Source organism: Zonotrichia leucophrys, chromosome 3 (genome assembly GCF_028769735.1).
Source record: "Zonotrichia leucophrys gambelii isolate GWCS_2022_RI chromosome 3, RI_Zleu_2.0, whole genome shotgun sequence".
NCBI lineage: Eukaryota > Metazoa > Chordata > Aves > Passeriformes > Passerellidae > Zonotrichia > Zonotrichia leucophrys.
In genome coordinates, this window is record NC_088172.1 from 28,494,274 (window position 1) to 28,518,700 (window position 24,427).

The 24,427-nt window shown below is 43.3% G+C and overlaps 2 protein-coding genes across 2 annotated transcripts in view; one reads left to right on the forward strand and one right to left on the reverse strand.

Moving 5' to 3' along the window:
* ATP6V1C2 (ATPase H+ transporting V1 subunit C2) overlaps positions 1–5,148 on the forward strand; it is a 20,154-nt gene extending 15,006 nt beyond the window's left edge. Inside the window, exons 7-13 of the mRNA XM_064707720.1 lie at positions 303–401; positions 1,362–1,430; positions 2,359–2,451; positions 2,861–2,954; positions 3,291–3,388; positions 3,811–3,940; positions 4,758–5,148. Of these exons, the coding sequence (XP_064563790.1) occupies positions 303–401; positions 1,362–1,430; positions 2,359–2,451; positions 2,861–2,954; positions 3,291–3,388; positions 3,811–3,940; positions 4,758–4,853 (679 nt within the window). The 3' untranslated portion in view covers positions 4,854–5,148. The remainder of the gene's footprint in view (positions 1–302; positions 402–1,361; positions 1,431–2,358; positions 2,452–2,860; positions 2,955–3,290; positions 3,389–3,810; positions 3,941–4,757) is intronic.
* PDIA6 (protein disulfide isomerase family A member 6) lies at positions 5,054–21,161 on the reverse strand. The gene is made up of 13 exons (XM_064707719.1): positions 21,078–21,161; positions 17,981–18,122; positions 17,100–17,157; positions 16,333–16,459; positions 15,729–15,835; positions 14,221–14,354; positions 13,695–13,809; positions 12,649–12,789; positions 11,388–11,472; positions 11,222–11,294; positions 10,050–10,208; positions 7,367–7,463; positions 5,054–6,654 (listed from the first exon to the last, which is right to left on the reverse strand). The coding sequence occupies exons 1-13, from the start codon at positions 21,109–21,111 to the stop codon at positions 6,586–6,588; spliced, it is 1,341 nt and encodes a 446-aa protein (XP_064563789.1). The 5' UTR covers positions 21,112–21,161; the 3' UTR covers positions 5,054–6,585.
* Positions 21,162–24,427: the final 3,266 nt, after the last annotated feature.

Consider the following 24,427-nt stretch of genomic DNA (forward strand, 5'->3'; position numbering starts at 1 on the left):
TTACACCCTTACTGTAAAAACAATAGCAGCAGAATGGTGTGTTTTACATAAAGGGCATAAACTGGCCTTCTCTAGTCACCAATATTGTGTCCTTTAGTATTAGTTACTTTTTGAGTCTTTTAGTTGCTGTAAAAATAACAGAACAGCTATTTAAGAAGTGTAGCTGTGTCCTTTAGCCACCTCTTTCTGGACCTTCTTCTACCCCAGTATAGATTAGCATCTCCACCCACAGCACAATGCCCCCAATGTTGCACTGCTGAGTTCCTGCTACTGTTATTTTTACTTTGTCTTCTTCACCGTAGGGGAAATCTTCTGACCCGGACCCTGGCAGACATCGTGCACAAAGAAGACTTTGTTCTCAACTCTGAGTACCTTATCACGCTGCTCGTCGTGGTGCCAAAGTAAGGCAGCAGTGGGTGGCACTGAGTCCCAGGCCTAAGCACCACAACCTGGTGACATCTGGTCAGGTTGGGGCAGCTCATGACTGCCCTGCTGGGACACAGGTGGAGCCCTTAGCAAAGAAGAAAGAACAATTTCTGCCAAGAGTGGTGCTAGCACAAAAGAGGGAGATAAAGACTGCACCAAAGCTGGAGCAGGACAATTGGCCTGAGGGTTCTTCGTGGTTACAAGTGGGTTCTCAGTCTCCTGATAGGAATAGTATGAGCTAAAAGAAAACCAGATTTTGACTGCAGCCTAGCCAGTCTCTAAAAGGAATTAGACCTGTTCAACTCACAATCTCTCTCTGCTGGCTGTACCCTTGTAAGTGGTCATACATAGGATGACTGCTAACAATGGGGAAGTTACACCAGGTTCTCCTCAGAGCCCTACACAAAACTTTTCCTCTCCATATAGCCCTGTCCCAACACACACATACAGCACCATCACTCTTCTGTCTTCTCTCTTTGCAAACTCCTGCCATACCCTTGTTCCTTTCTCACAGGGCTGGCATTCACCATGAGTGCAGTCTAGCACCAGATCAGCTCTGGGATTGCACATAGCAGATGTAGCACACCTACCCATGGACCAGAGCAGCTTGTGCAGGGGTCCTGGAGCATGGGACACTGTGTGGCAGCCTGGAAGTATATGCCACGTTCTTCCCACCATCAATTTCCTGATACTGACCCTTCCTGAAGCCAAGGTCCAAAGTGAAGACAGCCTGTAGTATTGAGGGAAGCATCTTCTCAGCTGGTGACTAGGAGAGGAAAGGATAGGAGAGGCTTAATGCATTTTAATGATGTAACCAAGCACAAAGAGTTCAACCCTTCTACCCTAAGTTATTAGCATAATTAACTACATATATCAACATTTGCTTTCCAGTATATAGTATTTATTTACTGTGCTTTGGTTTGTGTTGCTCAAAGGTCAAGCTATGTACAGTGGCAGAAGACCTATGAATCACTCTCAGATATGGTAGTACCTCGCTCCACCAAGTAAGTGAAATTCCAAATTAAGCTCTGTGTTTGTTTCTGAGATCCCTGTCTTGTTTCAGCCCCTCAAACTGGTGGATCCTAGAGGAAATCACTAGCCTAAATGCATAGGCTCCACATTAATATATTTGCAATTCAAATAGAAATTAGTTTGTTGAAGGAAAGTACAAATGAAAGAAAGAAAGGTCAGATTTTTTTACAATTAGCTTCTCTTTTCCAGTAATCTATTCGTTTTTACTTTCAACCAGACTGTTGCTTCTTTTTGTGTAAAACAGGCAATTTATTACATTAATTGAGGTATAGTTCAGACATATGCAATCATATAGAGCTTTATGGAAAGTACTTTATAAAAAGATGAAACACTAAATATGCATTTTTAATTGCTTCCTGTTGTAGCATAGAATAATTCAGCATACTGTCATTTGAACTAGCAAAAGCCATATTAATGCATTCTTTCACGTTGGGTAAAAAAAATCTTTCCTGGGACTTAAATATTCCATTACATAGCTCATGCAGACTATGAGATCCAGTCCAGGGCACAAAAGCTGACCATGGTATTACCTGAAATGCAGAAGGTGGAAAGCATAGAGAAATAAACAAGCTGTCTTGTCTACTGCCTGTGACGAAAACACAAGTGCATGTAAAGCTGGGGCAATATTACCAGGAAACACAGAAAAATCAGGCAGACAGAATGTGTGTGGATTCAGTGGGCTCAAGAACTAAACCAATTGAGTTTTACATTGAGATAGAGTAACCAGTGCAAGTAGAGTTGTTGTTTCCTATTTCTGTCACAGCAGTTTTGAAAAAGCAGGGTGTTGTTCAGTATCATAAACGAAAATAGAAAGAATTGCAAAAGAGGAAGATGAGGTAGGTAAAAAAGGCATGAGGGATTTGCCATGTCAAATCACAGCAGTGGATTTCCCTCCCACAGAATGATTGCTGAGGATGCAGAGGGAGGACTCTTCACTGTGACCCTATTTAGAAAAGTGATGGATGACTTTAAGGCTAAAGCCAGGGAGAACAGGTAAGAAGCCCTGACTGCTGGGCAGGGCAGGCTAGCAAGAGATGAGGATCGGGTGAGGCCTGTTGTGTGTGCAGGATGCTGAATCCATCATTGGTTTTAGGACTTCTTGACTGCTTGTGTTTCTGTTGGTCCTAAAGCCATTGAGAAGGCAGGGTGGGAAGGAGCTGTGGTAGCAGAATGAGTGATCCTGTTCTTTAAGCTCCAAGTTACAGATCCTGGAATTGCCCTTTCTGCTCTCATTCTGCTGGCTTTCTGGGGGTGATTTCAACTCCTACCCTCCCCATACTTTAACTTGTTAAATGGCTTAAATGGCTAGCAACTTCCCATACTTGCTTCTCCTTGGAAAAAAGAAATGAGTTTCACATTGCCTGGACTAAGGCTTGTGAGAGCAAATGTCATTCAATTGTAGGTTCATGGTTCGAGAATTTTATTATGATGAGAAGGAACTGAAATGTGAAAAGGAAGAGCTGATGAAATTAGCTTCTGACAAGAAGCAACAATATGTAAGTAGCACCTTGTGAGCTGGTGGCCCACATAGTGGCAGCCTTTGCTACCAGGGTGCCTAAACACCTCTCTCAGAAATGGCTTTATGGTTCCAACTGTCTCTGGTGAGCTCATTTAGCCCATAAAACTGAGGCATATATAATGATAATAATAAAATTATAATAATTAACAAAAATAATGATTTGGCCAAGGTCACTTGAGTTTCTGATAGACTGGGAGCTACTATCAGGCTGCCTGGGAAGTATCCCAGCAGTCCATGATGGCCTCAGTGGCAGTGCTAGCTATGGAACTGCTTCACTCAGCGAGGGGATCACAGCACTGTTCTGGTCTCACAGGGCCCCTTACTGCGCTGGCTGAAGGTGAATTTCAGTGAAGCATTTGTGGCTTGGATTCACGTGAAAGCCTTGAGAGTTTTTGTTGAATCTGTCCTCAGGTGAGTACACACAGAGTGCAGGCAGAGATTCCTGGGCAAGTCAAAATGTACAGCTCTCTTCCTGGTGCAGGTCCTTTGTGGGAAGAGCCCTTACTCACCTTTTTTGTCTTGCTCGAGGTGTGTGCCTTACACACTCCATTCCAGAAGCTCACAGCAGACAATATAGACGTCCACAAAAAAGGTGACATACATATCTGGTGAAAAATGATTTTTTGGGTGTACTTACAGGGAAGGGGAAAACAGAAAGGCACTGTTTAGTTGACTTTTGGCTTCAAAAAGAAAAGGCTTTTCAATAAGGAGGCAGTGTTGTAGATTCTGCAACACACAACCAGTGGGCATGCCTGGAGGCTGAGGAGGGAGAAGGGCATGAGCAGACGGCTGTGGCCTTTCCCAGCAGGTGATCAGGTATGTTGTGTTCCAAGGTATGGCCTCCCTGTGAATTTCCAAGCAATGCTGCTGCAGCCAAACAGGAAGTCTGTGAAGCGCCTGAGAGATGTCCTGAACGTGGTCTTCAAGCACCTGGATGAAGTTGCAGCAGCAAGTATAATGGATGTATGTATTTGGACTGCAGGTGCACATGCTGTAGCTTCTCTCAGCTTAGCTGAATGAACATTTCCACTGTAATGGGGTTAGAGCATGCATCTGCTCACATCTTGCCATGACAGGAGTCTTGGATGCAGCTCTAATCCCAGCTGGTTACAGACTGGATTAGGGTAGGCTCAGATTATGATGCAGATGCAGAGAGATTGCTTGCATCTTGAAGCATCTGATGTTTACAGCTACCAGTACAGGTAGCTCTGCTACCAAAACAGGTCTGCTCAATTATGGCTGTTCATCTACATAAAAAGCTTAAAATCTACTATAAACATTCAGATCGACACAAGCAAGAAACATTAATTTGGAACTAAAACCTAGGACTGTCACACCTCTGTCCTCTGTAAAAGGCTGTCATTTATAAATAACTACGCCTTCAAAAAGCAGCAGTACTTGCTTTCTCCTTCCCCGTATGTTGAATTACAATTCGAAACAATTTAGGCTTAAGCAATAAATGAGGTTGCAGGCCTTCAAAACAGCCTAAAACCAGCAAGCATGGGTCCCATTGCACGACGGGAACACAGAGATGAGTTGCTGTGAGCTGAAGCACGCAAAAATGCTACAAGTTCATAACAGCACAGGCATGAATACTCAATGCTAATTACATTAGGCAGCCTGAAACAAGAAGCAGAGCAGATTCTCAGTGAATTCCCCACCTTAAGCATGGCACATACAAAGCTCCATTGCACCTGTGGGAAAGGAGCACAAAAGCAATCCCCTGGAGCTTGGAACTGCGCAGGTTTACTGGTACTAAAGTGGTTATTTCCTTTTGCAGCCTGGCATGGACATCCCTGGGTTACAACTGAGCAATCAAGAATACTATCCTTATGTCTATTTCAAGATTGACCTCAGTCTTCTTGACTGCAGTTAAAGAAGAATTGCTCAAGCTTCATCTATTAAGTTTCAAGACTGTCATGTTACTGTAAAACAATCTTTAGCTGCTGAAAGTCAAATTAAAATGCAACTACTGTAGCAGGATGAGCTTCCTACCACTTCTAGTAATTTTTAGTGACTACAGTAAAAGTTCTCTCTTATTCATAGTTTTACAAAAACATATTTCAGAGGCAGAGGTACTATGGTAGTATTTATTTTTTTGGTAAATTACAAAGATGGAATATCTACTGGACTTGAAATAAAGCAAATTAAAAAGTATGGTGGCTAACGGATCTACTAGGTGTATACAGTCCTCTTTTTCTAACAAAGCAAACTTAAAAAAATCCAAACAGAAAAAGTAGAAAGCATCAGAGCAAAGCCCAAAGTTCCTTTAATTTAACAAAAAACCCCAAAAGCCTAAGAGGAAAGTGCTGTGGAACTTATCATAATATGATTTACAGTCCCAAGTACTCATGAGTTTAGTTTTTGTAAAGATATTTCAGTTAGAACAGTTGTGTTACAGCTCATCTGCTGGGATGAGTTAAGAGTTGGAGCACATGTCCTGCACAGCATCAGCAGTTACTGCTGGCTGCCCATGGTTCTGACACTGTCTTTTATGAGGATGAACTACGGGCAATCTCTTACACACACCAGATGACAAATATCCACATTATGTTATTTCCTTGAAAGAAGGGGAATCTTTCAGCTCTTTCATTCCTTATTTATAAACAAGCTGATCACATCAGGGTCACTTCACTACACACCAATATACAAGACATAGAGAGCAATAAAATAATGGTATTTTTATTAAAAAAGCAGCAGTAAACATCCCTATTCACAGTCCTGATTCCCCTTCCAAAGGAAATAGCAATTTCAGATCAAAACAATTCCAGATGGGAAGTGAAGAAATATTACTTTATTTGCTGGAGACAGCACCAGGGTGGTTGTCTGTTAGCACCTGGAAATCCTTATGCCCTAAACCAGAGATTAGCTTCATCACTAATCCAGGGGAAAAGACTGACAGCTCCCAGCATCTCTCATTGCAGCAGCAATCCCACTTCCATTGTTATAATGATCTTATGAAGCCTGGCACAAAGAAAGAGAAAGCCCCTGAGAAGGAACAGGAAAAGGAAGACTGAAGAGCATTTAAACTAAGATTGTCCATCTTATCAAGCTTTTTAGCCAAACTGTCAAGATCTCACAGCAAGGAGGTGGTTTAGGACTCCCCTCTGCACAAACCTCTATTCTAAAGTTCACTTTGAAGAGTCATCCAAAATGGGACTGCTTGTACTATGTGCACCTTTCTTACTCTATACAAGACTAACACTGTGTGTCAAAAAATATTTTATTCTTTAATTGAAACAGAAGCTGAGCAGTTTCCACCTCCATGAAAAAAATTACAGTTAAAATTGGTTACACTAACAGCCTCCAGTAACACTCAAACAGCACATTATCAACAAAATAAAACCCAAGATGTTCCAAAGAAATATCCATGTTGTCCTCAAAATATTTGTTACACAATACAATCAAGTTTACTGGTTATGACAATTCATAGAATTTCTGCAATGTTTTCTTGAGATGCGTACAGTCCACTGCTGCAGTGCATCCACTAGCACAGTGTGTCATGTGCTACTTCTCCAGAAAAAGGCCACTGAAATATCTGTCTGATTGTGATCCAGGCTGCAAACTGCTGCACAGGCTCTCCCAAGAAAAGTTGTTTCCTGAAGATCTCACAGCTCATCTTTACCCAAGTCATCCAGATCCACATCACTGAGATCAATGTCATCTTCAACTGGAAGCTGTTAAAAAGGGAAGGTTTTGAGTACATGTTTAGAAGTGCCAGGAGATCCCTGAGTTGGAAAGATTCTTACTTCATCCTGAGAGTAAAGCTCTCTCCTGTCATCTCTTTCATTCACAAAACTCTCAAGTGCACTAAGCACAGGACAAGTGATCAGAGTTTAGAGTAGGAGGTTGGTTTTTCACTAATCAAAACACTCCAGATGAAGGCTATACAAATAAACAATGTAACAAAACTACTACCCTATTCTGTGTTTTTATCTATCTGGAGTAGATCAAAGGCTGCAGTAACTTCGGTTTTTACACCAATGTTGAACCTTAAGAAGGCAGACTTGGTCACCATGTTATTTATTACACAGGCTTTACCTAAAGCTTTCTGGCATTAAAACCTTGATGGCAAGGTCAGCATATTCAAACTCCACAACACTGGGGGTGTTGAATGCATGCACTACCACCTCCCTTAGTCAGCAGTGGTAATACATTTCTGCCTCAAGTGATCCAGCTTTCAGATCACATCCTAACAGCAGGAGGAACATCTGGGCTGCAATGTCAGATGATCAATGTACCATTTGGTCTGCTGGCAGGATTAAGATAAGGGGAAACCATCAACACAACTTGCCACAATCTTGTTAGAACAGGAACTTTCACACTGACAGCTGTTAGTTACTTCTGAACACTATTGCTGAGCACTCTCAGAAATGGAGTATCTCTTACCTCACCATCTTTGCCATCCCAAGGTTCAACTGAATGAATTTTGGGGAAAGCTCCACCACCCACTGGTGCTGTAGAGCCACGACCAACAGAGAGTTCCCTGAGAAAAAACAAATAGAATTAAATTTAAGGAATTCCTCCAACCATCTGGAACAGAGCCTGCTTCAGATAAGAGGAATACAAGTTCAAGATTTCATCTCTTTAAGTAGATCTAAACTATCTGAATGCAAAAACCTCAAGAAGCAGAAAATTACAGAGTTCTTAAAGCACCATTGAAAATTCACAAGTGGATTCAAAGACATCTGTGAGATACACTATTTCATAGTTCAGCAGTGTAAAAATCAGATCAGTGCAGCCTCTTTAACAGTTTATCACTTAAAGCAACTCCAAGAGGAGCCTGTAATTCTAGTTCTGGAAGTCACCTGCAAGTGTTAGTGGAAATCACCAATGATTTTCTTTACTGGAGGCAGCCTCCATGGGTTCCACAGGGTTTGAGGTAACCAGCTTTATTAGAGGCACTCCATCCTGAGCTTGCTAGTTAGGCTTGCTGAAAAAACCCAGCATTAAAATCCTGAGGACCTAATCCCTTTGCATCTTTCAGAGGCAAGCAAGACTGAATTAGCATTCCTCCCCAAATGGAGTTGACAGTTTTTCTGCTCTTCATAGTGCCAATTTCCTTACTTGTAGTCAACACTGCTGAGACTGCTTATTAGATTGCAGAAGCTGCCTACATCAGCTGAGTGAATGGCCAGCCACACCAGCCATGATCATACTGCTTTCTCTAGGCAGCATAGCTGAGCTGAACTGGCAGTAAGAGATTATTCTAGCAAGCAGTGCTGCATGATAAGACAATACCAAACCAATTACCTAATGCAATATAAGCTGTTAAATTGGCTGTTGTGTCCTTGAAGCACCATCCAGCCTCACCCAGGAGAGGCCTCACTAAGATGGACAGACTAAGAGAATTTGCCATGTTTCACAAAGACAGACACTTTCATGTGCATTAGTACAAACCATCTGGTATTTCTCTTGCATCTGTATCCTGACTTTAACTTGATGCCCTAAGAATGTTCCTTTTTTTGGCATTAAGAAGAAAGTCTGATCACTTTCACAGATAAGACTATAGCACTGATTCCATTAATCCAGTAGGAACTGCATTCAATTAATGTGCTTTTTATGGCAAGGTGGGGAGAGGCTGTTGCATTTGCTTTTGCAATTCTTGCTGTTTCTCTGCCATTCTCCAAGGACAAACATGGAAACAACACTTTTAAAGTAAGGTCTCAAGGGCTCTTGCATAATTTACAGCAGCTGGTCCTTTATGTGTGTCCTGAGGTGACTTCATAATGCTTCTATCCCCATTTGTCTGTTTAGGCCAGAAATAAGTTTTGCACCTTTAAAAGTGGTTCCAAGAGCAAAGGGAGAGAGAGAAGAAGCGCACAGTTTGTTATCAGAAACTGCACTCACTCCCCCACATCCTTCTCCTGAACAGTGCTGTCTGCAGCACAGACAGACAGCAGGAGAGCACTTTGCTTTTAGCTAGCTAAGGCAGAGAAGTTCCCTGGACTGTGGTTTTTATTTATTTTTTTTGAATGGTTTAAACCTGATCTGGACTGAAAGCCCAGAAGAGTACCAGCAGCTCACATCTGTGGCCCACCAGGCTGGGCCTGAGCCATGGCATTTCCAGCACTGGAGGGATGGTAACACACTGAGTGAGCCGAACTGCAGCCCAGGGAGGGGACTTTGAGTTAGTCACCTCTTCAGAGCAGCGAGAGCTTTTATTGTTAAATATAGGTTTTGGGTTTTTTTTTTTTTTTTGTGCTGGTAAATGCTTTGCCTGTTAAATAAACAGGTTTTTTCCACTTTTCTCCAAGGAAATCTTTTCCCAAACCAGTTGGGGGAGGGGCTGCTTAAATTTACTTTCTAAAAGAACCCCTTTAGGATTGTTCTCCCAAATCTGCCATAAACCAGGACAATGTGGAAGCAGAGTTCCCACTTCAGTTTGACCACACTAAAGTAATAGTTTAAGTTTAGTTGCTCTGTTTCAGTGCTGCTGCCACCTTCTGTCATCCTCTTCATTTCCTTTCCCTATTCCATTCTTCTCAGCACTGGCTCTTGCCCAGCTACATAAGAGGCAGTTTCACAGGACTTGTGCTGAGCAGTGAGTTACTGACTTTTTGGATGGATTGTTTCAACTCTCCCAATCAATTTATCAAGTGCCAGGAGAATGGAAAGTTGGGAGGGGGAAGACAGGACCAAACTGAATCAGAAAGATGAACAGCAACATATACAACCTCAAGAACTTCAAGAGCACCCACTGTGATTCCCAAACTGGGGACTTTCCAATTACTAATGACTAGTCAGAATGCACCACCTGAATTAAACGGAATTCATTAGTAAGTTATTTCTTAAGACAAACAGAATTTTTCAAAATCAAAGTCTACTTCTGTTTTCAAATACTGTACTAAAACTACCTATCTAAGTCTAAATGGCCAACTTAATTCTGCAACCCAAAAGAGGTAATGACTGCTTTATTGCAATTGCCATTGAAACCATTCCCTGACTCCACAGAATTCTCATCTTAATTCCCTTAACCATGCAAGTCTTGTGTGGTGCAGGAGTGTGCTTGTAGTCTAAAGAGTCATAGCCCTAGATACAGAAAGATTTAAGTCACTTAAAGATTACATACCTGAGAAACTCATTAATCCCTTGCTCACTGAATGATCCTTTCAGAAGGGCAAATTTCATCTTCCGAGCATTAACAGCTGCCATTGCTGGATACCCAAAGCCTCCAATCCCCAGAGAGCTCTCAAGATCTGATTGAGCACCTGCTTCTGTCCACAGCCACCTTGAGGAAAAGATGAAATAGGAAACTAATAATGAGGATAGGCACCACAATAATTTTCAAATCACATATCCTGCAACCCTGCAGAGTTCAAGCAGGGCTCTGTATTGCCCTTGACACTTTCAAAGTCAGTAGGGAAAAGGAAACTCCTGATCCTGAACCTTATAACAGAAGAAAGCTCCCTCTCAGCAGCACCTCTCGGCCAGTCCCCCTCACACACCCACCAAAAGCTGGATAAGAACAGCCACTACACACAGTGCAGGGGAAGAACTATGTTAGCAGTGTGAACACACAGCTACACTTTAGCTGGTATTAAGGGGAAGGTTTAAAAGGACTTAAGTCACAGATCTAAAGATTCCAAAGTCCTGCCCAAATATCACTATGGAGGATTTCTAGCTAAGGACACTCAGTCCTCATTCCTCTCATCTTGGCAAGACCCCTGAGGAACCTCTGGAATGAGCCAATCTCAGCATTTTCCCCCAGGCTTTCATGCCATTTTGCTCCTCTTCACAGCAGTCAGTGTGACAGAACAGCTCTCACTTTCCTGAGAAGTCCAAGAGATTCTAACCTGCACCTAAGAGAAGAAGGAGTAAAGGCACAGCCTGCTGGCCTGTTTCTTTGAGAGCATGAAACATGCTAATGAACTGCAATTTACTTGTCTCTTTGAGAATTCAACAGTCACACTGGCACATTCACCAACCAGCAAAAGATGGTAAAAGAAACCTCCCTAAAATACTTGATTATTCAGGACAAGAGTAAAAGATGCTTAATCTCATTAATGCTTAGATATCACTTGTAAATGCAGAATTTGAGAGGTGGATGAAATTTTTTAAAAAGGGCTATTTTAAAGTCACAGCATTCATTTCTCCAGTAATTAGTAAAATACCAAGATATGCTACCCTGAACAAGGAACAACCCTTTCTGTAGCTTAAACAAGTATCATACAAATTTTATCCCATTTACCCCCAGAAATGATCACATCTTTTCCAAGATGACCAATGGACAACAACACTTACCCCCACATTTTCTTTTTGTATTTTTCAGCCATTTTTAACATGACATCCAGGTAAGAATTTCTTCCTGAAGCTCCTGTTTGTTAAACAGAATTGGACAAGTTAAAATACACAACTACATGTTTTAAGTGACAAATTCGTACAGAAGTCAGCTTGCTTGTATGTGTACCTGTGTCAAGAATATGAGGCAGGACAGAAATGATGCAGAGCTGATGAGCATCACAGGTACTCTTCAGAACATCCTCACTAATTATCTAGAAGAAAGCAGCACAAAGTCAATGACAGTAAGATCTGGTTCTTCAGTTGTGACTGTACTTCTCTCCAACAGCCTAATGACTCCATCCTGCAAGGCAGTAAGCATTGAAACAACTTGACACAAAAGCTTACAAGTCTGTTCTACTTCACTGGTCCCCTAGCACAAGAGTAATTTACAAAGAGTTCACAAAGTCTTCTGTTGAGACTTGCAGCAACAAGAAACTGCAGTACCAAAAAAGGCTTACAGTCAGATGTCACTTTTTGCTCAAAATCACTGTTCTTGCCCAAGGCTGGAAAGAGCAGCCCCAGGCCCATGTGAATGCTCTGAGCACAAGCAGAGCCAGCAGAGGCAGCCTTTGCCTTTGTGGATGAGGATGTTCAAGCAACAGTAACAGCAACACTGGTTTTGTGGGATCTGCCTCAAAAAGGAATTGATCCAGTGACCTACAACAGTGGTATCCAATCTTTGTGCATCCTACCAGAAAATAAATTTGTAAGCATGCAGCCTCTGATATATATAAATCAATTGTATGCATATACACATACATCAACACCTATTGATGTATTAATATTAGAATGCATACAAAATAAAAAATTAAGAAGGATAAGAAAGATGAAATAAGCACCATATAAAAACATCTTTACTAATAGTACAGATATTTTTTTGTTTTTTCCTTCCTGCATCCCAACTGACTGTCTTGCGTGCACCTCACTTTGGAGACGAGCGATCACCATTTCAAGTCTGCCAACAGCAAGCTGAAAAAAGAAGCCGCCTGACAGAGGGTGAAGTTTTTTGGACAACAAGCAAAACTACCCATCATGCATCTCCTAAAGAGCACATGGCAAGGCTCTGCCCTATTATTGTAAGGAAAGAGATGGGGAACAGAACTCAACTTTTTCACTCATTCCTCAAGAGCAGATTCAGACACCCTGGCACCATCCTGTCAATGCCTTCACTGTATCAATTCTGACCATCTTCCAGACAACAACAAATTGATGGTAGAAATGAGCATTCAGCCTTTTGTTACTCAAAGCTTGTCATCCTTTAATTTCTGGGGCAAAACAGTGCAGAAGCACCACACTTAGGCAGTTTTATTTAGCGTTCATATAGACCAGTAAAAACTGCTGCCAAGAGTATGATGGAAAAGAAATTTGAGAAAATGATGTATAGGTACCTCCAGGAGCTCAGGTGGTGGTGCATTATCAGAAAACAGATCCAGAGCACGAGAAATGATATCAGATCTAGTTCTCCCACCATCATAATCAACAGGGTCTTCTCCTTTCTGGAAGATTTTAATGGTGGGAAATCCACGAATCTGCAAGACAAGTTTAAACCATCAGCTCAAATACACCTGAATATTTATGGTAGAAATTATCTGCTTGTCTGATGTCCTCTAAACTAAGAGCAAAGGAGGAGATTCAACATCTTCGTGTATCGAGTCTCACATATTCTGACTCAACTTGAATTTTGTAGCTTCCTACCTGCTTTGCAACAATTCAAAACAAGGTGAATGTACAATAAAATGCTGTTTGGGGTTTTGGCCTGATGACTCAGCAATGGTTTTACCTCAATTTAGATGCACCAAGCACTGCAGATTTAAGCACCATGAGGACTATCTTTACCTTGATATTTATTAAACATTGATTTTCTGATTTATCTGGGGGTGGACAACACTGGGCCTACATGGCAATAAGTGGACCTTAAGCTCCTTCAGCTACACTTCCAGTAAATCTTGCTCAGTGCTCCCTCTATGCTGTCAGCCACGTGCACTTAGAGGGAAACTATGCAGTACACTGTAAGCTCCATGGACTGTACTAAAATTTCAAGAGTATCCACTCTCTTTTGGTGAGCAACACACCTGATCTGGGCAGCTGATGTTGTCAGAGTGATCCCTGATAATTGGCTTCATGGGTTCCAGAGATGCCCAACCAATCTACAGTCTCAAGAAAGAGACCTCTCACTCCAGATGATAAAGGTATACAAGATGTTATGGAAATAAACAGCCTTTCTCCTCAGCAACATCCAGAATAATTCTTTTCCTCCTTCTCCATTTATTTATCATTCATTAATTATTTGTGGGAAACAAACTGAATTTGTCAGTTATTTTTGGCACAAACATTGAAGTAGTACCAGACTAAAGAACAGTTCAGTAAGGATTGAAGAGAAATCTGATTTGGTAGAGATGGAAAGGAAATTGTAACCACTGCAGAGCACACTCACCCCATATCGGCTTGCCAGCATCTGATTGACTGTTGCATCTACTGCAGCCAGTTTTACTTTTCCTTTAGTTTGTTCCTTCACTTCAGTGGCAGCAGCTGCCCATTCTGGCTCCAGGCTGAAAAACAGAGTACAAGTGCCCTAAGCTCTCTCAGAGCTAGCAAAGGTATACCACACTTCAACATTATGCAGAATGTTTTACTGAAGAAAAAAAGTCTCTTGCTGCGAATGACAGCTAAGAGGGTTATCCAAACAAGACTGATGTTCTTCATCTGAAGGAATTAAAAGTTTAATAAAACTTCCAGGTCTTATTTCTACTGATAACTGGGAATTTTACTGCTAAGGAGGAGTGCAGCCAGAGCAGCATGAAGGGACCCTAATCAGACGCCCACAAATTTTTGTTAGATCACTTTCCAAAAAAACTCACTTCTGGTATACCAGAGATGCAAGGTCTCTTTTAAGGGATTAAGGGTATTACACAAAACAGGCACTAACAGGAACTGAATTGTTAAAGTAAAACCTCATTTACTTTTTGCAGTGCCCACACCATGGGGCATAAAACTCCACCATCCATACATCGTCGCTATTTATGACATTCTTATCAAAGCTGTCATCAGTCAGCTCAATCACATCCTTCTTATCTCCACCTCCGCTCTCCCGGCTCTGTAAGAAACAAACAGACCCTCGCATAAGAAGTAACCAAAACTGGTCTCCCACACAGGCCAGCTCCTGTGTGTGTGTGTGTCACATTGAACCAAATGATCTTTATTTGAGCAAGATACAAAACAGGCAGTGTTAGGTCATACAACTTTCCTTTTTTAGAACTGGCAGTACACACAGCCTACTCCCCACAGCATTTTCAAGACACAGCAAATGAACCTTCTCTTGAAAAAAGAGAAATCACGTCAAGCAGACTACCAAGAAGATGGGGGAACACTTTTTCAGTTCTTCATGCACTGATCTGTCCATGAATAAAGTGCTCTCCAACGCCCAACGCCATCTGGAACCAAGTCATGGTTTCCAGGCAAAACAAACAAGTGGGAGTGTGATACACACTACAGGGCACAGTCTACCCAGGTCTTCTGTGTGGCCACCCTGAGGATGTGAGAATGTATTTGCACCCCAACTCAGAAATAGCAGTAGAAGCTGGAAGCGTTTCAATTTACCTTCAGGAAGAAATCCAGCAAGCCAACTTCAGAAAAACACTACCAAGTTAAAAAACTTAATCTGTCTAATTTAGATTAGGATTAGGCAAATGGTACCTAAACCACCTGGAGAATGGGGCTAACAGGAACCCCAAAGTTCAAAAGGAGATGCACCCAGAGAGTAACAGCCCCCTATACCAGTATGCACTGAGAACTGACTAGCTGGAAAGCAACTTTTCAAAGAGAAACTAAGTGCCCTGGTGGGCAAGCTGAACATGAGCCAGCACTGCAATCCTGTGGCAAAGGTGGTCAACAGCCTCCTGAGCTGCACTAGGCAGAGAGTTGCCAGAATGTCTGAGGAGGCAATCTTCTGCTCAGCACAATGTGAAACAGCTGGAGTGCTGTGTCTAGTTCTAGGCTCCCCCACAGAACAGGCATGCACACACTGGAGCAAGTCCAGCCAATGGTCAGAGCTGATTAAAGGCTTTGAGCATCTGATGTGTGGATGAGAGTGTGCAGGAGAGTAAAGAAAACAAAGGCAGGCTCTTTGCTGCAACAGGAGACAAAAGTGACAAAGGTGAAAAATAAGAAATATCATTCTATGATTTTGTAACCTAAAACATAAGAGGAAAGATTTCTACTGTGAACACGGTCAAACACTGGAAGAGGTAGCCCAGAGAACACAGTCCATTTGGGGTCTCAGTTCTTGGAGATACAACTTTAGGAGACAGAGACTGAGCAATCTGCTCCAGCTAGCCCTGCACTGAGCAGGGCACCTGGACTGGATTAAACTCCAGACATCTCTTCCAATTCTGTGACTGAGTTTGGAGCACTGATGTCCTCTACAAGACAGCTCTCCAGCTGAAAAACAAACACACATTCCCTCAAATACCTGTCTTCCAGAACTGTATCCTCCACTTCTGCCACTAAGACGTTCTTTCACCAGGGACCGAAGAGCACTTAGAGCCGCCTCAACGATAGCGTCGCTTGTCCTGCCACCTGCAGTGCAGCAAAATAAATGATCAAACCATCAAAAGGCCAGTTTAAGGTGTGCTCCTAACTTAATTACAAACTTAATCCTCCCTCACCCTAATGGTCTTTCAGGAAAAGCAGGACTAGGCTATGAGTGATACAGTACTAGTGGTGGGACATCTGACTTAAAAACACAAGCAGCAAGACAGATTTCACTACACCTTTTTATTACCTGGCTTTTCTTATGAGGAATGACTCTATGGCAAGCTCCAAATAAACAGGAAGAAAGGAATAATTCCTTGAAACTCCCTATCAAGATCCAACAACTATGAACTGCAGGTGGGACTGTTAGACAATGCTAAGACACACAGTTGGGTCAAACCACTCCCACCCATCTGTTTCTCCATTACTACAAGCACTAGACAGGAAGGAAAAACCACTCAACACAGCATTAACAGCTACCATGATTACTGCATTCAGGGAAGGTTTTAGGCATGCAACATCTAAAAATTCATCACATTTACCCTGATAATCCTCTGCTTTGTTTTTGTTGGCTCCAAATATCTTGATAGTTGGAAACCCTCTGACTCCATATTGTCCACCCAAGGACTGATGTTTATCTGCATCTACTGCACCCACTTTCACTACACCCTGCAGAAAAAAACCAAAAAATGACACCCAAGACTTCTACAGCAATTTAACACCTTTTGCCTGCTGGGGACACAAGGGAAGGGAAGAGAGAGGGGCAGTTACTAGGACTGCAACAGAAGAGAGGTATTTTACCCCATGAGCATTAAACTACAGAACACTATAAATGTCCATTTCTTTCTTCAGCATGACAAAATAAATTTTAAATTGTTTGGGCCACTATTTAGTTGGGTTTTTTTTTTTTTTGTGGTTTTCTATGAAGGAGAATATACGTATTTCACCTAGGCAAGGGTTCAGCTAATCACAACATGACTAATTTTTCTGTAATTAAAAAAAACAGTCAACACCAATGGCTTACAAAGCTGTTTTCAGTCCTCAAGAATAATAATGAGAATTCACAGGGACAAAACTGGCTTTCTTCCTCAACAATTCAATGGCTTTTTTTAAAAAGGATACAACAAACCAAACAAAACAAAAATTCCGAGTTTCCAGGTTCCTGAATAACACTTTTCTGGCTAGACAAGAATGATTAAAGTGTTAATGGCTATAAGGACCAAACCCCTCCACATTCCCAATCCAGATGTCAAACAGCCAAATTCTCTTCAATACACTTCCACAAGCACACCTGAAAGGCTAAACTTACTTTTAAAGCTGTTGCTGCTTTCTTCCACTCAGGAGTTAGCCGTTGACAGTGACCGCACCTTTTAGAAAGAACAAACAAACAAAAAACGATAAATGTCGTTCAGATCTGACAACTATTTCACAGTTACAGCAAACTGTAGGATACTGAGGATTTACTCATGAAGAGGAAAAGAGCCTGTGCCACAAGATCAAATCATCACTCAGGCTTCTGAAGAAAAACCTCCACATTATATAGACTGCAGCAACACTACAAGAGGCACAGCAAAGCTTTCCCTAAACCTCTTGGTCCAGAGTCAAGCTGTCCCAACAAAAGGCCATTTTCTCCAGAACGTGGAGCTTTGGATGGCAATATCACAGAGGATTTGTACAAAGATGGAACATATGTATAACCAGAATTTAAATGAAATAGAGACTCCATACTCTGGACCTGAGCAGAAAGAAGACAAAGAGGGATGCTAAATTAAGATGTACAAAGCCAGTAGTTTTAAATGGAAATTGGAAATTTGAAGTGTGAATTCAGATCTGTGCTTTCACATCAGAATTAGGATCAGAAACACAGAAGTGAGGAACTTTCTCACTTACCTACTGCACTTTAATCAGTCATTTTTAATACTAATTTAACCAGAATAAATCAAGTAGAAAAATGGCCTAGGTTTTGCTACTAGGTTTTATTTGCAAACTTGAAATGCCAAATCCTGCCTTTTCCCCTCATGAATATAATTTAAAGGACGAATCCCAAGTACAGCTATTTTGCTAGTCATGAGGCCATCAAACTGACAACTGTGTGGCCAACAACTGAATGAAACCTAGAGCTATCAGCAGCACATTCCTGTGCTGCTTCTCTGTCACAGGAGCAAGCAAGTACACAGCTGCAGTTCTTACCATGGGGCATAGAACTCCACGAGCCACAGGCTCTCACTCTGAATGACCTCCTTGTTGAAGTTAGCTGGTGTGAGCTCTATCACATCATCACTTGCTGAATATAAGCTGTTAACTGCCAGGAACAAAGTGCAGCTCACCGTGCCTACAACGAAAAGCAAAGACATCAGCAGTCCTGTTGAACGTTTATGACTCCCCTGTTGCCATGGCTAAAACATCTCCCCATCTTTGCAAATCAGCAGTGGTGCGAAGGGATTCCAGTTAGACCAGATCAAAAAGGAAGTTAAGGCAAGATAGATGCTCTCCCTCCTTGCTTAAAATATGATTCCACAGGATCATGTAAAGTAGGGTCTGTGCCTAAAGCTAGCTGGAGTTACACCACTCCTGCTATGGCTCCCCAGAGAGACTTGTATCAAAGCTACCCTAACTCCTGCTGGCACCAGACCACCATCAGCTATGTTTTCTTTCAGTTCTTATACAGACTCCTAAGCCAATTGTTCAAACCTCTTGCACAGCAGGTACTCAAACACATCTTTTATAGGATCACATCATGCAGGACTGTCCCAACTAGGCTTGGCACAGTTACAGTGATTTTAGGACCAGCACTTGATGCACTGGTAGTGCATCATTCTTGCTCATGAGGATCTTAGTCTACCATTGATTTATGTCTTTAGGAACAGACTGGAGAATAACAGCTAAATCTCTCTGGTTACCAACTCAAGCATCCTGAGAATGCTAAAAAAACCCAAAACATTAAAAGATAGAAGGAAATTGCTTTCTCTTATGGCTTTGTACTTCTGAGAATTTCTGGAACTTACTATTGCTTGAGACTTTGTGCATAAAACCTCATAATCCTTCCTTCTTCCTAGCCAGGGAGACTGAGAAATGACAAGTGTTTCTGTAACAAAATCCACCCAGCAAAAAACTTTTCTTAATCCCTGAAAGACTGTACAGAGTAAGAGCTCAGACACTGAAGTTAGAACCAGACATAAAGCTTTGCTGCAAGTGGTTAACAACTTGAATGGGAAGCTGCAGATCCTCTCTCAAGACTCAACAAGAGAGAAAAACAGGTCAGTGATGCAGGAACTCTACAGCACGTTATAAAGACTGCACAGCATCACCTGTACTTTAACAGTCCCACCCAACAAAAGCCAGTGTCATTACCCCTATTCTGCAGGAGAGTGAAGCTGGCTGAACTAACATCTTCCAGGTTACTCAAGCAGAGATCAGGACTGAATTGCCACTATAAACCAGTCCCCTCTCCACTGCACCACTACCCCATCCTAATGGTTTCTTTAGCACGAGGACCCAACCCTTTTCTTTTGGGGTGATCAAAATCTGTTTCCACCACCAGATGTATGTGTTAGATTGGCTATGCCCCTTCAGTACGCCCATACATAAGCAGCATTTCATCAGCATTGAAAAACTGACTTCCAGGGAAATCTGGAGCTGTCACAGCATGTTACCATGACCTACAGCAGCAGCTGCTGCTGGGGTAGAGTAAGAAAAAAAGGATGGATAAAGCTTCTTGAATGTTACAGTCACTCTCAAGAGAAAAAACCTCCTCTAGACAGAATGATACCATTAAACTGAAATCAGCATATTCTTGCTTCACCTTTTGGGTGATCTCTGGCAGAATACATTCAAAAGACAGAATTCACTCCGCTGTCCCTTGAAAGATATATATATATAAAAAATATACCTGCTAAAGAGAACTCACAAAAGAAGGTACATGGTGAAATTCACCTAGTCCCCTGTCACTGCATCATTTTTCAAACTATGAGTCATGAACTGATGGCATAACTTTCCTTTCTATAGTGAAATAGTCAAGGTTTAATTCAACTTCATGCAAAGAAAAAGATCATTTTCCTATAAGCATCAAGCCAGATAAATGCAAATCTGTCCTTGTTATTAAGGAAAAAAGAAATAGATACTCTGACTACAGAAGTCGTTTTCTAATGTAAGCAAATAACACAGACAAAAGCATCAATAAACCAGCTAAGGCAGCTCCATGCTGGTATTACTAGTCCTAACTGAACAGTAAAGTTGCAAGTCAGGAGATCTATTATAAAAAAAAACTTCTGACACGGGATGATGATGAAGATTCTGCGAAGTTCCGGCTACAATGACCCCCTCCTGCAGCAGCGCTCGGTGTGCCGGGCCCCGCATCCCCGCACACGTGCGAGCAGAGCAGAGCAGAGCTCCCGGCACCTCCGGCGCTTCCTTGGAAGGGCCCGAGTGGGAATCGTCTACCGATTCCTCCGGCAGACAAGAGGCGGCAGCAGGGGCAGGGGATGGGAACACCAGCCCCCATCGACTCCTCCGTTTGACCTCGGCCATCGCTCTCTTGTTGCCCTCAAAGCACCAGATCGCGAGGCAGGGCAGCCAGGCACGCACGACACCGCCGCTTACTCAAATCACTCAAATCAAAGACAGTCTTTGATTAGGGTGAGAGATAACCATCGTTTTCTTTTCTTGGATTTTGTTTGGGTTTTTGTGGGCTTTTTTTTTTTTTCTGCTGGTATCTTTAGGCTCTCTCTACATGCGCTTCTTTAAGGCACCGAGCAATCCCCCGCCCCCGCGGCACAGACCAGCCACAGCCGGACCGCGGCTGCGAGCGCTGCCCCCACACAATCAGTGGGGCTGGGGAAGCACTCTGAGATCAGGTCCAGCCCTGGCCGATCACCCCCATGCCAAACAGACCAGGGCACTGAGTGTCGCGTCCAGTCTTCCCTTAAACACAGAGACGGTGACTTCACCACCGCCCCGGGCAGCCCGTTCTAACAGCTAATCACCCTACGGGTGAGGAAATTCGTAATTCATCCTAATGTCCAATCTAAAACCCCCCTGGCGCACCTTAAGACTATATCCTCTAGTCCTACTCCAAGCTGCCTGGGAGAAGAGGCCGATCCCCACCTGGCTTACAACCCCCTTTCAGGAGGCTCTCCGCTCCGCCCGCCGCCCCGCGGAGCGGCCGCACGGCCTCGGGCCCCGCTCCCTCCCTCCACGACGGGGCCCACGAAGCCGGGGAAAGGGAAGCCGCGTCCCGCCGTGTCCCGCCGCCCCCTCATACCGCGCCCCAGGCCCTCACGGCTCCTACCCCACCACAGCCGGCCCACGCCGCGCACCCCCATGGCTGCCCCGCTCTCTCGGCCACCACCGCCGCCGCCGCCACGGCCTGCGTGCCCCGCCCCGCCTGCGCCACGCGCCCCGCCGTGGCCGCCGCGCATTGGCCGCGCCGGCGCCCCGGCAGCGCCGCAGCCAATGGGGAACGGCCGCGCCAGCCGCTACGGCGGGCGGGAGGCTGGGGCGGTGCTGAGGGGCGGAGGGGAAGGAGGGTGGCTGCGGAGGGCGGGGGCAGCTGGGCTGGAGCTGGAGCTGCTGGGGGTATGGCCGTGGTCAGCTCTGGTGCTCTGGGGAGAGGTCCCTCAGTGTGCTTCTAGCAGTTTCCGAGGGTCTTGCCCTGTTCAGAGCGCCCCCAGCCGCCTCGGCCTCAGCGCTGCTGGGTGCCCGGGCCTGGGCCAGAACCCGTGCAGGCCTTCATGGAGAAGGAAGGCAGGCCAGGGATTTGTCCTGTTAGGTGGGTGAGCTGCTTTGCTACAGCCTCTGTGAAAACAAAGGCAGGGATCTAGATCTGAAAAAAAAAAAAAAAAAATTTGAAGTCGCAAGCTCGCCTGCAGAAATTAGCCTGGCAATACAAGCCGGGGGAGGGGACTGGTGTATGCTGATAAAGGGGTGTTAAAGCCCAGGTAACCTGCCTGCATCCGACACACTGGGAGGGCTTGAGTCCAGCAGCACAGCATGTGGGTGGCTCTTCGGTATGAAATATCAGCATCCCAGTTCAAAACCACTGGAAACAACTGATTTGAAAGGCTGCTATTCTGCCCCCCTCTTCCCCCAAAGACTGCACGTTGCCGGTGGGCCCTAGGGTTTGGGGCTTTATATTGGGCACAGATCCAGACAAAGACTTTTGTAGAGCTAGGATTACACGATTAAGTGAGCTGTGAATTTTGTAGTGTAGTAATAGCTGAATTTAACATACCATTGAAATAGATTTTTTCAGCAGCTGGATCTGAAGTCTAAATTTTATTCCCATCCACACCCCCACTGCTTCATGCGCACAAATAGCACTTTTCAGTAGGGTTCAGTCCTGCTTTTTGAGAGAATGAAATTGTTAGCACGGTAAGAACAGACAGCCGTTTTCACCCTCAAGTTTTTCCAGAAATGGGGACACAGGAATACCGGGAATAAACGTTTTAATCAGAATGGCTACAAAGTACTGATGTCTTGGCATTTCCATCCGTAAAAGGGGCAGGCTGCTGAGCAGGCAGGTTCAGGTTTGTGACACTTTATAGATCTTAAAACAAAACATGTCTGTTATTTTACTGATTCCTAAAGCAAACAGGAGCTGCTTTGCAGACCATCAATGAGTGTTTCTCGAAAGTGTCTCGTACATTCCACTGGTATGGTGAAAAAACTAAACATGAGATTTTATGGCACTACTAAGCAATTAGCATGGCGTTAGCTCCAGGTAAAATTCTCAAACTCAGAAATCATAAAGGAATCGTTTCATGGTGTGTAAATCAACAGAGAAAATTGAGAATTGGTGGTGAGGGGAGAGAATGGCTAATAGAAGGATCTGCAGAAGGAAAAGAGTGATTTCTTTTCCACGTGTGTCTGTTACAGTAAGTTGAATGGTTGTATTTAACATTTCTATAGCACCTAGAAGCATGTATTAAAGTACTTACTGCCGAATAAGAACCTTTAAGAGAGATTTTTACTGCCTCGTCAAATTCCTGGTGAGTTTCTGCAGGAAACGGTTCTACAGGAAGAGTTTGACTTTTTTTTTTTTTTTTTTATGCGTGTTCTGCAAATTGGCATAGGATAGTGCTAATAAAACCTGCACCAGGACAAATATTAGTTAAGTGATAAATAACAATGGAAACAAGGAAACATAGAGGCTATGTGATAAATGAGTTGCCTTCAGCCAGAAGGCATTCAGGGTGGTGATGAGCTCGCGTGGGGCTTTACTGTCTCAGTGAGGACAGTGCTTGAATGGAGTCTCAGCAGAGATTTGGATGCTGTTTCTCCATTGCAGCATGAACTTTGACGTATTAGTGCCCAAAAGTCTCATGTGACTCATAGTGCATACAAAGGGGAATAGAGAAAATATACTTTGTCTGCAGAGGTTAATGAGACAAGTTGTTGAGTCTGCATTTAAAGATCCCTAGATATTTGCAGGAACAGGATTAGAAGGGACTTGGCAGATTTTCCAGGCTGATGAGGATACATCATTCTGTGTATGAGCCTGGGACACCTCATGGAGGTGTGCAGGGGAGCCAGCTGATACCAAACCTGAAATTGGTTACCAGACAAAGGATATGCTGTGTTTGAAGAACACAGGGTACCAAGATAATTGATATCATAAATGTAAGAAATAATCTTGTATTCCAGGGGTCTTGCCTGGTTCCTGCCTTGGCAGATGAGTTTAAAGAGTATAACACAGAGACATTCTGAGTTTACAAGTTCTGGTTGCTTTCTGACTTCCAAATTGAGATGGGGCTGAGTATTTCTGTAGTGCAGTTCACAGTAAAACATGCTTTGTCTGAAGGAACAGGCAAATTCACACAATTTTCTTTTGTGTTATTAACATATGTTTAATTTTAGTCACTTGGAGTTAGCAAAGGGCTAGAATCAGCCATCTGTCCTCTTCTGTTGCTTAAATGGAGCATTCACCTATTCAAATCCATGCCTTTCTCTCCCAATTCTTTGCTATCATGGTCATTCAGGTTCCCAAGGGGACCTGTCATTCCACTTCTTAGTATCATAATTTATTTGGGATTAACCTCTTTCACAGCCATTCTGTCATCACTTCTGTACTCTCAAAATGGCATTGAAAACCCAGTGGTTTTAGAGGCACCCAGTCTGACCTGATCATGCAGCCACAGCTCAGACTGCTGCAGTATGAGGTTTATTCTTTATGCCTGATAACAGAAGGTACCACATTTCCCAGATGCTTCTCTCTTAGGTTATACCCTGATAGCAAGTGAGATGGGAACAGTGACACACCCTGACATGGCAAGTAATCTGTCATTCCTCTGGGCCGCGTGGAACAGTGAGATTGCAACATGTATCTGAAGGATTTCTAGTGGCATTTTCTAGAATGTTGTTTGATGCAGGATACCTATCAGAGGTCCCTCCCTTGAGCTGTGAAGCCTCTATTCTCCTGGGATCTGATGCACCCACTCCTTCAAAATAGCAGCAAATAGTATTTTTTTAGTACTTCTAACATTAATAGCTGCCAGACCAATTTTTACTGTTGCCCATGAAGAAGTTTGGGAGGACTGGCCATTCTTGATGAAGGTGGTACTAGTGTCGACACCATTTCATTCTGGTGCTGCTGGAAGCAGTGACAGTAAGAATGTGGGAGACCCAGCTGACAGTTCCTGG